General features: G+C 35.7%; 1 protein-coding gene across 1 annotated transcript in view; it reads left to right on the top strand.

The window, feature by feature from the left end:
* The first annotated feature begins 13,992 nt into the window (after positions 1-13,992).
* cplx3a (complexin 3a) overlaps positions 13,993-16,792 on the top strand; it is a 28,326-nt gene continuing 25,526 nt past the window's right edge. The window contains exon 1 of the mRNA XM_028822895.2: positions 13,993-14,470. Coding sequence (XP_028678728.1) covers positions 14,307-14,470 — 164 coding nt within the window. The 5' untranslated portion in view covers positions 13,993-14,306. The remainder of the gene's footprint in view (positions 14,471-16,792) is intronic.

Here is a 16,792-nt window from a genome sequence, read left to right as displayed (position 1 = left end):
AGCTAGGAATTATATATATTTGAAAAACCTGCAGTATTTTGACAAATAAATCTTGGGATTTGGGAGGATTACTAAGAATGACTGACAGTGTGTGCAGCTGTATTTGTAATAGATACAAACATCAGAAAGCATGTTAACCATTAGAACCCATACACCCCCCACCCCCACCCCCGTGCTTCTCCCCACCAAAAAAAAAACAGCATTCATTACAGAGTCCTCAATGTAGACCTTGGCTCCAGTAAAATGTACTTAAGTGTCTCTCTCTCTCTTTTGCATGGTCATGCATGCAAATTATTATGAATCTCAGAAGCACAGTATCTTATTCATTCTAAAAGCAAAAAGAGTAATATCTGAAATACAGTATAATATATCTTTTGAGATTCTTTTGATCACAGTATGTGTGCTTAAACCACAAATGAATATAATTGAGGTCATTTATTTTTGCATAGTACAGGGTGCTCCACAAATTTCAAAATATAGTATAGACAGAATTTGAACTCAGGGATGTTCTATGTATATTGTTATTGCATACACTCTCCAAGTATGTATGGGTTTTCCTCTGGGTACTCAGGTTTTCTTGTTACATGACCAAAGACATGCTTGTTAAGTTAACTGTCAACTCCAAACTAGTCCTGTGTCAATAGGAGTGATTTCATGAGTAACCCCTACAATGGATGGACTATAGCTCTTTCCAAGTTTGGTTCCAGCATTCCACCCAGTGAGGTAAAGATAGTCCAATTTAGGATCATAAGATCTATAGCCTAAGAAGATTTGAGAATGTTACATTTGTAGAAATAATAAATCACAAAATTATATTAAACAACTCACAAAAAAGATGAAGTATGTACACAAAAATATTTTAATATGGAACAATGATGTTTTTCAAACATTTAAATAAATTATAAAAAGAAAAGTATGACTATATTAATCTAAGACTAGTTGATAACAGAAAAGACAAAAACTAAATTCCCAACTACACATACAGTATTTTGGCTGCACTAACCTCTCCCTGGGAATTCCACAGTGGACTACAGTGCAGACAGATTTTGCAGATTTTTTTGGGAATATAATTAAAAATTGATGTTAAAACTGTCATTGAAGATGACATATTTATACTAGGCTTCCTAACATTGTTAAGAGAAATAACCAAAATGGCACTGATCCCAGTGGCCTCCATTGGACATTGAGGAAAAAAAACATAGGGGAAAACCATAGTGATGCTCAGATGAATTGACTGATTTTCACTACAAAAGAAATTCAATCTGTGATCAGTAAATTGGATGATCACAAAATTTTTCAGCCCCTGCTTTTCTATGTTTTACAGTATTTTTTGTGGTGCTCATTTACTCATGATGTATTTTCTTTTGCTGCCAATTTCTAGTAAATAGACAATAGTGAGGTAGACTTTACTTGAGAAAGAGAAGATTGGAATGTTAGCCTTTACATTAAACAAAAGTGAAGGAAAAAACTTAGAAACAGAAACTGAAGAAGTCATCCTGTGCAATCAGACAAACAAGCAGATGTTGCTTCAATGAATTCAGGCCTTTTTTGTTTTGTTCTTTAATTAAAACGGACATTGCTTGTCTGAGTTTGGACAGTGAGCAAGCTTGTATTAAGTAAAGCAGATCACATTTTCAGTTAGAAAAAGAAGAGATACAGAAGAATTTGAAATTGCTGCTTAGTTAAGTGCCTTACGTATGGGAAAGGCACTATATAAATAAAATGTATTATTATTATTTTTAGCTGCTAAAAAATAAAATAGGCAAGTAAGGTTTCTGAGTTGTAAAAGGCAAGATGACCAAAATTAAGCCCCAAAAACGTATTGCTTTAGTAATAAATAAATGGGTTCTAATTAAGAAACTGGTTGAAGTGAAAACCTGCATCCAATACAGACCTCCAGAACTGTAACTAAAGACCTCTGATTAACAATGTAACTAAAATTTGTATTTGATGAATGAAAGTGCTAACAAGGCATATAGTTAAATATCAATTTCCTTATCAGCAAAGACTGAGTTCTAATTAGGAAACTGGATGGAATGAAAACCTGTAGTCACTGCGGCCACTGTGGACCGTGATTGAGGACCCCTGACCTACAGGATAGGCATTAATAAATTCTTCTTAAAAATATATATATATATATATTAATTTAGCCAGTTTTAATTTTATTTCTAGGAATCAACATTTAAAAATGGTTCCAGAATTACCTGGAAGACAATAGTGTATAGTGATAAGAAATTACTGTATAATACTTGTTAGTACAGTACAAGCTATGATCTTTGATGTCACTTTTATAAATCAAATGTGCTAAGCGAACAATTTGAACATCTCAAAAATAAAACACTAAACTTTGCTTTATTCAGATGAATGAATTAGCATATCTATATTCAAGATTTTAAGAAACTACCTTAATTTAGCAATATTTCCATATTCAAGTGACGATAGATTACTAAGGTTGTAATAAATAACCAAATTTTTGGGGGGTAAGCTTTCATGTAAATCGGAGGTCCGGCAGTTCTCTCCCAAGTATTAGTTCACTGTGTGACCCTGAGTAAGCGACTCATTTTATAAGTGCTCATATTACAGAATATATATAGACAATTGTTCTCTATCTGTGAAATGCTAAAGGATATTGTACACCATGGAAATATGCTACATAAAAAATATACATTTACCTAGCATCCTCCATTCCTCTACATGATCATTAGTCTTGGTCCATACTGAAGTTTTTACTTTTAACTAATACATTATGTCTTATCCTTCTGCAGTGACCAAGCTAATATTTAATAACAAATTACTAGACTATTCCTCTGAAGGACATATTTTTTCTTTCAAGTGTCTAACTGTATTGATTTTTGCTTTTTAAAAATGTTTTATAAGGACCCCTTAAGTAAATTAAAAAGCTACAGAATACAGCTCTCTATTCATTAATTATCTACACTGCTTCTATAGGTCTGGGTCATTGGAAGCTTATATCTGTCTCCAGCACAATGCACAAGTATAGTAACAAGACACAGTGTCATCATACAGCTTCAGCAGGGTTCTTCCCAAAGATTTCACAGCAGAAAGGAGTTTCAATATGTGTTTTCCAAGTTGTTCTAAATATGCTCAAGGAAATGGGTAAAGCTGAGAAACAGAAACACAGTGGTCAGCCGTATAAACCAAGTGCAGAAGATGAGAGATGCCTGAAACTGCCGTCACTTCAAAATCAGAAAGCCAGCCTTGGCAGCTATCTGCTCTGAACTTGCTGAAAACACTGGAGTCTAAGTACATCCCAATACAGTCTTGTCAAAAGTGGTCCTCTTGGAATAGTTGTTGCGAAGTGTGAGAGAATAAAAGCCAAAAGTCTCATGCACAAAAACACAGTGACTAGGGTGCTAAGAAGTGGCAGTCTGAACTTATTCATTCATTCATTTTCCACTGCTTTCTGAAACCAGGTCACAGGGGCAACAGAAGTAGCAGTGATGGCTCATACATCCTTTTCCCCAGCCACACTTGGCAACTCATATTGTGGGATCCCAAGGTACAGTATTCCCAGGCAATCTAGGAGATAAAGTCCTCCCAGCAAGCCCGAAGTCTTCCTTAGGGTCTCCTCCCAGCTAGTTGGGCCCCGTAAAACATCAACAGGGAGGCATCCATATCAGATGCCTGAACAACCTCAGATGGCACTTCTCAATGCAGATAGTCAGAGGCTCTACTCCGAGCCTCTCATGAATGTCTGCACTTCTCACCCAACTTTTAAGGACTCTGAACTCAGGAGTCAAAATGTGAAAGTTTTAGCTCAAACAGGAAGCATTTTACACTGTACACAGAAGAGCAGGCAATGTGCTACTGGGATGAGTGTCTATATCCAACAGTGAAGAATGGTGGAAGCTCCCTGCAGCTTTGAAGCTACATTTCTAAAGATGCAGTTGTGGTTTGATCATAAATAATGAAATCCTCAATGCTATAGAGTATCAACAGATTTTCATCCATTAAGCAATATAATCCAGGAGACATCTGATCAGTACCCACTTCACTTCGCAGCATTACAATGTCCCAAACACACACCCAATGTCATAAAAACCATCTTCAGCAAAAAAGAACAATGAGGAATTCTCAAACAGATGGTATGGTTTCAACAAAGCCCTGCTCTCAGCTTCATTGAGGCTGTCTGAGACTACCTGGAGAGACAGAGTGAAACTGCCGAAGTCTACAGAAGAACTATGTCAGATTCCACAGGAAGCTTTTAACAACATCCAACTGATTTTCTTATATATAAAAACTAAGAGCATTGCAGTTTTAAAGGCAAAGGGTTGTCACAATAAACATTAATATTTTATTGTTTACTGCTATTCATAATACATGTTTTATATTTAAACTTTTCATTATATTATTTTTAAAAGCACCTTTGCCTAATGAGAAGAAAACTGTTCTAAAACCAGTCCTGGAAGATTAGAGTCGCTACTGCATGCAGGACACATAATTTACAGAAAAGGGTATACAGAAAACGTAGGGTAAAAGGAATACTCATCAGTGACTGATGTTAGTGGCTGAGGTGGTTGGAGAATAAGTCCCACTTCACTTCTAACCACTTTAGGAACAGATACTGTACATGGCCTCTAGTTTATGATAGGTTTAGGGTTTTAAGGGAATATCCAGTGCCACTGGACAAGTAACTCTTGGATTTCAGTGAAAGATTTGAGAGTTTACAAATTTACAGAAAAACAGAATGACAGAGGAGAGTGATGTGTTTTACAAGCTTGAAGTTAGACAAGTCACTAGTCTTGTTACAACCAAAGTAATCCTTCCATAAAAAAAAGGTTAAGTTAATATATATCTTAAATAGGTTTGAATCCTATCTGGCAGGGAGAAAATTCTTTGTTAGTTGTGGTAATTACAACTCAAAGACACATGATATCCTATATGGTGTTCCACAAGGCTCTATCCTGGGTCCGCTGCTCTTCTCAATCTACATGCTTCCGTTAGGTCAGATTATCTCGGGGCACAACGTGAGCTACCACAGCTATGCTGATGACACACAGCTGTATTTATCAATAGCACCTGATGACCCCGATTCTCTTGATTCACTAACACAATGTCTTACTTGTATTTCTGAATGGATGAATAGTAATTTTCACAAGCTAAATAAAGAGAAAACTGAAATTTTTGTGATTGGCAATAATGGATACAATGAGGTTATCAGAAATAAACTCGATGCATTAGGATTAAAAGTCAAGACGGAATGTAAAAAACTTAGGGGTAACTGTTGACTGTAACCTGAACTTTAAATCGCATATTCATCAGACCACTAGGATAGCATTTTTTCACTTAAGAAACATAGCAAAAGTTAGACCTCTTATATCATTGAAAGATGCTGAGAAATTAGTTCACGCTTTTGTTTTCAGTTGACTAGATTACTGTAACGCACTCCTCTCAGGACTACCCAAAAAAGACATATATCATTTGCAACTAGTGCAGAATGCAGCTGCTGGAATCCTAACTATCCATCCATCTAGGAAAAGAAAATCCAAGCACGTTTCTCCAGTTTTGATGTCACTACACTGGTTACCTGTGTCATTCAGAATTGACTTTAAAATACTGCTTATGGTTTAATAAAGCCTTAAATAATCTCGCTCTATCTTATATATCGGAATGTCTGACACCCTATATTCCAAATCATAACCTTAGATCCTCAAATGAGTGTCTGCTTAGAATTCCAAGAGCAAAACTTAAAAGAAGTGGTGAGGCGGCCTTCTGCTGTTATGCACCTAAAATCTGGAATAGCCTGCCAATAGGAATTCACCAGGCTAATACAGTGGAGCACTTTAAAAAACTGCTGAAAACACATTATTTTAACATGGCCTTCTCATAACTTCACTTTAATTTAATCCTGATACTCTGTATATTCAATTCATTATAATAACTATTCATGGTGGCTCTAAAATCCGTACTAACCCCTACTCTCTCTTCTGTTTCTTTTTCCATTTTTTTGTGGTGGAGTTTTTTTTGTTTTTTCTGTCCTCCCTGGCCATCGGACCTTACTCTTTTTCTATGTTAACTAATGTTATCTTATTTTAATTTCTTACTTTGTCTTTTATTTTTCTTTTCTTCATTATGTAAAGCACTTTGAGCTACTTTTTTGTATGAAAATGTGCTATATAAATAAATGTTGTTGTTTGTGACAGCTGAAAAGAATGTTGGGTACTAAAGTATAAAATTTGATAGAGTGAAGCAAGTGTCACGCTGTTGAAGAAGATGATGATTATTAGAGTGGGCCAGGCCAGAACACTCGCTCCAGCACGATGCAAACAGCTCAGGCCCCCTTCCAAATTGGTCAAGGGACCTTCATCAACTATGGGCGCCTTTGTCTGAATGTTCATGCACTGGCAGGTATGGTTTTGATGTAGTCCCTGCTTTCATTGTTTGTAATTGTAGTTTTTCAGGATATTCCTGAACAGATCCCAGGCGTGACGAGAGTGGGGTAGGAACTTGTGTGTGATTTTCAGGCACTACAGACCGCCACAGTGTACACAAAACACAAGTTCAACTTGCAGCAGATCAAATGCAACAATCACATCACTATGTTAATTAATGTTGTCTTATTTTAATTCTTACTTTGTGTTTTATTTTTCTTTTCTTCATTATGTAAAGCACTTTGAGCTACATTATTTGTATGAAAATGTGCTATATAAATAAATGTTGTTGTTATAGTGAGTGGTAAAGAAGGAAGAGAAATATAGCATAAGCTGAACTGCAGTTATACAGGCAAAAGAATAAACATGATGATAAGAAAACATGAACAAAGTGCTGGTGCCCAACTGGTCGTATATTTTTTGTTTGTATTAATATTTATCTTTTTCATTGCATTCAAAATGCAATATTACCAAGAAATCTGATCAGATCATCTTGAAAAATGCAACAGATTTAATATGTGTCAAGCATGAGTGCATGAAAAATAACGTCCGAATTATCTGTACTTTTCACTTTCTTAACATCTTAGAAGATTCATATTTTGCTAAATTCAGTTTGGAATTCTACCCTTTATCAGAAAATGCAGTACTACAGATACACATTGCAGTATTATTAAGAAAAGGAGAGGACTCCAGAACAGGATGTTTACATTTCTTAAAGTATGTTGCTCATATGAAAGGAGCTGCTCTCTGCACAGTTCATTTTCTGCACTCATATTTGTAAATTCATCAGCATGGTAAGAAAGGTAAGGAGGGAGCCTCTTATTTGGTAGTGATGTGTGAAACTTACAGAGTTCACTTCACTGCGAGTTATGTGACATTCCAAAATGTTAAGGAACTTCACCTGACTCTGCGAAATGCATTGAAGCCAATAGGGAAGGAAGAAATGAACTAGTTTTGAGTGGCTTATAATGGTGCAATAGGATTTAATTGTACCTGATGGCTAGGTAAGCATCTGACAACTATGTTGAACTGATTATTGTGGTCAGAAGCGTGATGCAAGTGAGCCAACAGTGCTAACCACTGTGCCACCGTAACTTAAACAACAAAACTATATATATATATTGTGGCAGGCAGCTGGGTCTGTGCCCAGCTGGGACACCAAGAAGGACAGAGTGAGGGACTAGTGTAAATAAACAGCGTGTGTGGTGCTTGAACCATCGGTGTCTGTCTGTGCCGAGGCTGATCTTCCACAATATATATTTCATTGCACTCACAAAGTGCAGTAAGCGGGGCGTGAGACCATCTTGTTCCATTGTTTCAAGTTCTACTACCGGGTGCAGGTGGAACACCTTTTTTATTTCTTGCTCTATTGGCGCAGATATTGTACTTTGCACATTTTTCTGCCATGAAGACGATGGAAAACACCTTGTAAGGCAGGGATCTCAAACTCCAGTCATGGAGGGCTGCAGTGGCTGCAGGTTTTCATTATAACCCTTTTCTTAATTAGCAACCTGTTTTAAATTCTTTGGAATTCATTTTAATTTTTTTTTTTTTTTTAAAAGATTTTTTAAAGATTTCCCCGGAATTTCTTCATCGTTCCTCTGAATTGCTTCATTTATTTAATTAAACAGAAATGAAATGTGCAGTGAGTGAGACAACAGAGGACCAATCAAGTCAGGTCCTCAAAGTCCAACCAATTTCACACCAACCAGTTGCTTAATTAGGCACCAAGTCTTGTTGTTAATTAAACCCATTCTTTAATTCCATGGCTTGTTGCTGCTCTCATTCTGCAATAGCATACATTTTCAAAATGGTTTATTTTTGCTTAACTTTTCTAAGAGCACTGTTAAATGGGCAAATCAACATTCCTGAGACCTCCACCCTTTTCATTTTCAGATACCGTATGACAGACACAGTTTGCTGGTTATGTTTTGGTTAATTTTGTATCTCATTACTGTTTGGCAGCTAATTAAGGAAAAAGAAACAATTATTGGGTCTGAGTCTTCAAGAGCAAGTCAATTCAAATTAATTCAAAAGAAGTTAATTAGTGGCAAAAACAGGTCACTAATTAAGAAAAGGGTTAGAATGAAAACCTGCAGCCAATGCGGCCCTCCGGGACCAGAGTTTGAGATCCCTGTTGTAAGGAGTAATAAATCTTTTGTCATTATTATTATTTTTTCACAGGGTCATAAGTGTTTTCTTTCTCGGGGTGGAATGGGCTCCTTTAAGGTTTGTTTAGCCTCAATACAGTAGCTCCAGCACATAGCTAATTATGTGTGCAAATTACCCATGTGTCACAGCAGGGATCAGTGTTATATATCAGGTGGCAGTACTTCTAATATTCTGATTATGGCCAATTAATGTACCCCTAGAATGAAAATATTGGAAGTTGTTTTTTGATTTGTTTTTTTTTTTTTTTTTTTTTTTAAACACAGGATGGGCGGCTGGAGTACTAATTAGGTCGTGAAATCACACATGTCCAAAGTAGATCAGCAACAATCTTGCAGTACAAATGCTTGAAAGTTCTGCACATGGCTGCTATAGCTCTGCTAATTCATGCTGGATTAACAAAGCATCATGGGGCATAATCAATGCCCTTTTAAGCTAGGCACAAAGTAAATTTTTAAGAAAATATTTGGCGAACAGGGTCACCAGCAAATACTCACTATGAAAAACACTTTGGCGAATTTCACTGATCAACACTATCATCTGGCTATGGTGTAAGCTGGGTGCAACCATGAAGACAAACATGTTTCACTATTCGACATACTTTCCATACTTAAATAGGAAAACTGATTTAGGAAGAGATCTACAGTTCCTTGCTTCAGTTCTGTAATATTTCATTTCTCTAAATCGTATTCTCTTTAATAAAATCCCTGTGTGCGTCCAGGTGTCCGTGTGTGTGTGTCTTCGGGTGAAGTGCGCACGGTGCGATGCGCGATATTACTGTGAGAGAAAGTTACAGGCGTTTTACGGAAATACAAACCAGTATTACTGCGAGAGGAAATTAAAGGTACACAATACAGTGACGCATATTACAGCCACATACAAGCCAGTTTTACTGTCAGAGGAGATTAAAGGCATATTACCGACATGCACGCCTGTATTACCGCCAGAGAAAATTAAAGGTATATTACGGACGTACAAGCCAGCGGACGTACAAGACAGTATTACTGTCACAGAAAATTAAAGACACACAATACACGGTGGCAGCCCACGAAGAACGGTCAGCTCAGCAAGTAAACATCAACAAAAGAAAGGCTGAAAAAAAGAAAAATACAAACAACAAAAAAAATGAGGTCAAAGTCCCTTGCCATTTAATATAGACTGTTCCTACTAATGCTTACGCACCACTGTTCTAGCGCCCGTTATTGTAACGGGCTAAATGACTAGTATTAGAATATTATGCTTTGCAATTGGTGGCTCCCATTCTCTACTTTAATATTACATGTAAATTGTCCAGATGTCTTTCATATACGTAATTTTGTAAATTATGGACAATGATGTTTGTGACTGATGCTAAGCATTGCTGAATATTTTCAGCTGATGTGTTTTTTCTAGTGTTTATCATTATTGCATAGTATAAAGACAGACTGAAATCTACTGCACTTCTTTTTCTGTTTTTTTTCTTTACAATTCTTTGCATCTTATTGCCTAGCATGGAGTGTCACTCATTATGAGTGTAAACTCATTCACAGAATCTTCTGGCCTCGAACAGAAAACAGATATTAAACTGCAAACCAAGGTTCAAATATATTTAAAATATATGATACTTCCTAAGTGATATGGCTTGCATAATTCCTTAAGTCAAAATATTAAATCACAATAAGGGCACAAAGCAGTGAATCTGACATTTTTCTAATATGATTTTGAAAGCATTAGAAAAAAAAGGTGAAGCTGTGCTGAAAGAGTGGGTTTGAATCTTGGCCCACACACTGTCTTCATGAGTTTTCCTCACACATCCACAAGATATGCTTGCTAAGTTAACTGCAATGTCTAAAATAGATTCAGTAGAAATGAGCATATGTACCAGTGTGCCTTGCACAATGTCGGTTCCTGGATTGTACCTGATGCTGTCAGAAATATCTTGGGCTTCCGTAACCCCAAGACTGTATGAAACAAATTCAGAACAGATGGAGAGAGGGAAATGTGGGTAATGTATTCATCAAAGTAAGATTTACTTAAAAAACATTTTTTTCTGCTAAAGGATAAACTGTACTTCAATTTTAGCTTTTTAATTCTATTAATTGCTTCACATTTAAATGGTTTCCATTCACAACAAAAGAAATTTATGGGGAATTTGCAAAGCTCATTTCAGTGGGTCTCATCTATATTGCTTTTCAGAGAAAGAATACAGTATGTCTGAAAATGTCTTCTGATAAGGACACCCATTCAGATTAACCTGAGAAAAATAGGCTATTTTCCCAACATTAGTACAATTTTGGGCTCTGCATCTTGATAGTGTTTTGGAGTGAATGAGATTTGAAACGTGTATATGCGTCAATCTTAATCACTACAATTATACTGATGAAAATATAAAAAAAGAAATAATATTGGTTTACATGTATTTTTTGAAAGCTTCTTTAACTATATCTGTATATTTAGGTAAGGCAGAACTTAACCAGCATTCTGCAATAAATTCTCAAGTTCAAGCCAAGGTCCAAGTGAAACTTATTACCACAGAACCAGAAATACACTTGGTTATGTATGTTAGAAATTAATAACAAAAAAGCAATATACAAAAGCAAAAATGAGAAAGACAAAAAGAAATGAATTCACTTAAAAACAAAATCTGCCACACTTGTTTTTCAGTTATACTGTATCATTACACAGAACAACTGCCAAAAGTAGCAGATGATCACTTGCGTCTTATTAATGCTATTTTGCATTGCAGGATTTCTTTGCTTCTCAAACTGCTACAGTATTATGCAATATATGTTATAGTGCAGAGTAGAGAAAAAGTTAAAAAAAGTTTCCAAATACCCACTTTGCAAAAATACAGAGAATATATGTAAAATACGGCCATTGACATTAAAGGTTTTCACTTTACGCACATTTAAAGTACAACAAAAGATATAACTGCATTATTTTCCATTAATTCCTTACATTAAATATACAGTAATAATTTTGCATTCATTTTTTTTTTGCAATTTTCACTCCCATCAATGCTGATGAGGGTCACAGTAGTAGCACCGACCAATTGGTCTGCAACAGTTTCTTGCAACACCATCAGAGTAATTACTGTACTCCCAGGTCAGTTGAGAGAGAGACAGTGAGAGAAAGAATTATCCGTCGAGCATCTTCTCCCTCTTCTCTTCACAGGATATGCTATGGGAGGTATCAGGGGTTATAAAACTACATACTCATACCTCCTCAAATGACTCCTTCTCACGGAGGTTCTACTCTGATGTCTTCTTGTTTTGCTGAGCTTGTTATCCCATAAAGAGGAGGGGACCAAGCATCCTTAAGCACAAACCTCATTTTGGACACTTTTCCTCATACTCTTATTCATTTGGTCACTAACCAGAAATTTTGACTGCAGTGGTGAATGGTGGCCTAGACTGAATATCAACTCAAAGGTTTAATAATCTGAAGGCCTATTGTAACTAACACTTGACCACCACAGTATAACATTCACAAAACTATTGTCACAGCAGTGATTTGTTGAGCAATCTCATGAACACCTCCTCTCTCAACTGTGAGCAAGACACCAAGGTATTTACACTCTTCCTTAAGAGTCAGCTGATGATCCCTTAACCTAAAGGCAACAAACCACATTTTTAGTCTGAAGAAGCCACATGGAACCCCCATGTCAGCTCATTGCCCATAAGGTGAAAGATGATTGTCAGTTGAAATGGCAACTGGTCAACAGGGAGGAGTGTGATGGATCTAGGCATATTAGTCTTTCACAATCAGATCTTACTTAATTATTCATGATTTTTTCAAAGCCCATGTTCAAAGTTGTTTACAATTGTCTGGTTTTAAAGTGTGATTTTTACTGATGGTTGATGATACACATGAAGTCCACAACACTTCACATACAAATCAAATCCACAACAATAGCATTACTAGGAAATACAAAAGACAGCCATTATAAAAGTATATATCTTGAATTTCAACAATAATTGGATACCCAATGAATCCCTAAGCAAACATAGTGAAAATATGCAAAATAATGCAGTATTCTGAAGAATGACGTTGCATGTTGATGTACTACATGAACAATTTCCAACACATCATACAAAAGAGAAACATGCAGTTTTATTGAAACTGAAGAAGCTGACTTGTAAGGAAAAATTAAGACAGCAGGCACCAGATTGAAAATGTGACAGTTCATCAGCAACACAAATGCCATGCAAGTCAATTAGTAACTCAAGTTATAAAAAGCCTCACTTATAAAAAAAATACCTGTAATTAGGAGTATTGATGTTGGACAAATGTTAAGAACTAGTGTTATATTACCTGCAGCCGCACGATAATGTAAAGATCTGATATCCTCCATTCATGGAACAGCTCACCAAAAATGATTTGCTTCATTTTGCCTATCAGATCCTAACAATTATGCAGAGTATGCATTACATTTCATTGCCCAAATTCTTTTATCTTTCTTATCAGATAACTCTAGCACAAGATACCTTTTCTATATGTTAAGGCAGTTATCAACTTGCTTTTTAATGACAACAAAGATAAAGCAATAATGCCTGTGGCTCCTCAGAATAAAAATAACATTGACTGACCAAATTTTAAAAGCCTTTTTGATGACTTCAGAAATGTAGTAATGTACAGATTTGCATGGCCATTGTTATGAAGCTTTATTAATTTATTGCATATTAGTTCTGTTTAATTGATATTTTGCATTTTATTTTTCTATCTCCTCTGCCCTTCATTTTCCCTGTAAAATGAGATCTCACTACATAGTGTGATTTTAAATCTTCAAAATAATTTCCTATTCATACGTTTTTAAAAATACATATTCAACATTCCTGTGGCTCTTACATGGTTGAATATGTCAATTATGTTGATTATGAATGAAATTACATATTTACATAAGGCTTTATTACTAGGTTACTTCATTCTTTTCCATATTAAGTGACATAATTAATATTGTCATTAAGCACAGTGCTTCTTATCATTATATCATGAAATAGCGCCCCCACCACCATATCAATGCAAAATGAAGCGACTAACTTAACTCGTACTGCAAACGTTTTAAAACATGCAATTTCTGCTACATATGTAAGACTGCTCTTTAAATACTTAGGGTAAAAAGAAGTTTTGGGCGTTTTGTTTTCTGTGTGCGTGAAATGAAGCTTGAATTTGCTGTTAACACAAACGATAGTTAAAAACAATATGAAATTGGCGTAACATAATGTATACTCGAGCTTAAAATCGTATTATTTGTTTCAAATCTCTAAATAACCCGATTCAGAAAATCCCATAAAACACACGAATAAGCAGCATTTACTGTCTCATTGGTGATCATTTTATAGTTTTAAAGACGCGCATCTGAATCACGGTGATGAAGAGGCAGCCCTCGAGATGTCATGTGCGTATGCAGCGTCATACGAGTAAACACACATAATCCTCTATTACTTATGATCACAGCTCGACTCTCAAACGCTTATGTCGGAGACAACAGACTTGTTGACACATTCCGCGAACTATCAATTGGATAAGCAGTGAACCTTCTCATGCCTCTGTCCTCCGTGCGTGGTGCTGAAACAGTGTCTTTCTGGCAATTATTTGTCGCTTATTCGCGATACGCCGAGAACAGCGGGCTTTCTCGCTTGAATTTGGGGTTTCACTGAGAACAGAAGAGCCGACAGTATTAGGTCTCCTACGAAGAAAAAAATCATAGACATTCAGTTTGTAAATAATTTTACTAAAAGTTTAGTAAAACTCGCAAGGAGCGCCATGGCTTTTATGGTGAAATCTGTTGTTGGGGGTCAACTGAAGAATCTTACTGGGGGATTAGGAGGAGCTGAAGAAAAAACGGAAGGTGAAAAATCTGAAGCGGCTGCCCAGGGGATGACCAGGGAGGAGTTTGAGGAATACCAAAGGCAACTGGTAGAAGAAAAGTAAGTTGTCTCTAAAACTTTGTGTTTATAATACCTGAGTCAAATTCCCTGTTGCAACCATCATTCCTGTATCGAATCACCTGATACATTATAATAACTGTGTTTAACTATCTATGGTATTTCAACGGGAAAGAACATTAAATATTTTACATATTGTTGTATTTTATCTATGACCCGTCCACTTGTCATAGTTCATGTTAGATGCACTACCAAACATCTGGGTTTCACGAGTTATTAAATCCCCTAAAGGTTAGGTATTTTCCTGCGACCTTCATTCTATTGGAGTAAAGCAAACATTTTATTTAAATCGAATGTTTGAAGGTGGAAGATCCTCTTGTAATCTGTTTAAAGTTTTGTCTTTTACTAAAAATGGGTAAAACGCATCCTTGCCTATATATTGTGATTTCTTTGAAATGCTCATGGAAGCATTGCCTCATTGTAATTTTATTAGGACTGCTATGTCAGATAATTTTTGTGCTTTCTTAACAAGGTACGGGCATTTGCCATGTCCTAAAGTATAATGATGGTTTTCCTCGTACCGAATTGTGATTGCCCAGGACCAGCTTGTTTTGTCATTACCGTACAAAGACTGTGAGTTGGAAAAGAAAAATAAATAAACAAAAATTATTAAATCAATCATAATATGTATTATGTGTTAACTGTCGCCATTACCATTTTTGTTTATACAATGTAAAAACAACCATTAAAACACAATTTATAATCATTTTTCATTTCATCCTGAAGAATAGCTTTTCCACCATTCCATGTTGATGTCTAAACGCACAAAGTTTGAAAAAAAAAATTGTCTTGTAAGATACTACAGATGTTTCCTTAGCTTTCCAATTAAACTCAAATAATCAAATCTACTTTGAAAGAGAGTGCGAATAGTTATATTAGTTTTATTCATATGAATGCACGTGTATGGCCGTTTTAATTTTATTAATAAGTAAAACGCCATATTTATCACGTTTATCACCAATATGATACCGAAATAAGTTTGCGGGTTTTAGAGTTAAGTACGCTAACCAGTCAACTGACTTCATGTTTCGTTAAGCAAGATTAAGAAAAAAAAAGCTTTATTTCACAAATACAATGTCTAAAACGTATAGATGACGAAAGCATTTTTTACGTTTAGCTACCAAATGCAATAAACAAATCCCTGTATAGCAACTGGCAACTAGAAGGAAATTGCGGCAAACATATCATACCGTAACTGCTAACTTGTTAAGGCATGTGCATTGACGTGCAAAACATATTCAAGTAACAGGATTCCTTATTATACTGCTTTATTTCTATATATTTTTAAGCGCTGATAAGCGTTCAGATACGAAACAGAAACCACTACTATAATCTTAACGCCACATTAATGTGATGGGCACCACGGTTTCACACTGTGTTTCTGTATATACGGCAACAATCTCGCCCTTGAGCAGGATCTGAGTGGACTCATTTTGTCCAAGGGAGCTTTCACCGGGTATATTTTTCTACCGTATGCATTAAATTGGTGACTCCAGTTTGAAAATGTATGAACGCGTAGTTTAACTGACTGTGATGTTCCCGTCAATGTTTTTTTCCGTCTTTTACTCGAGACAGCAAAATAATACCATGTAATGGAGATATGTGGTTTCGGATTATAAATAAATGATAATATTTGTTTTATCCTTCTCAGACTCACATGATGAAAGAGTGCAGTACGGAGAACATTATGGCATTATGTGAATGAATATTTCTTGTCATTGCTAATTTATTCAGTTTGAAGATAACTCATTTTTCCTTATTCACTTGTATGACTTTGAAAGGTGTATGGATTAAGTATCTTTTCAAATTATTTTTCCATTGACATAATGTCGAGTCATTTAAAAAAACAGCTACTGAAACAAGAATAGAAATGTTAAAAGTATATGGGAATGTCAAAATAATGTTACAGGTATAGGAGGCTATTTGCTGTGAATTAGTTACATTAACTGAAAAAAAAAATCAAAATGAAAAATAGTTTAATTCTATAAAAATCTAATCAACTATGATGGATGTGACTCTTATATAATGGTGCACTCTTGCCAGTTTGCTTCTGCATGTCCAGCAATAAGGCTCAGATGATATGTTCATTTGATGAGATGAAGGGTCTATCTGTGCCACTAGGAATTTGTCAGCCCAGACTGCCATGCTTTCTAATTTTCTCATTACTACTCTCGCATCTGTAAGCAAAAGACTCATACTGTAGATAAATGTTAACTGTCACAAAAAATGCACTGAACCATATTAAGGAAATACTTCTTCTAAATGTTTAGGCACATTAATGAGCATCACACAAGTGTCTTACTC

This window comes from Erpetoichthys calabaricus, chromosome 17 (assembly GCF_900747795.2).
Source record: "Erpetoichthys calabaricus chromosome 17, fErpCal1.3, whole genome shotgun sequence".
Classification (NCBI taxonomy): domain Eukaryota; kingdom Metazoa; phylum Chordata; class Cladistia; order Polypteriformes; family Polypteridae; genus Erpetoichthys; species Erpetoichthys calabaricus.
Note: the sequence above shows the minus strand (reverse complement) of the source record. Positions and strands in the feature narration are given on the sequence as shown.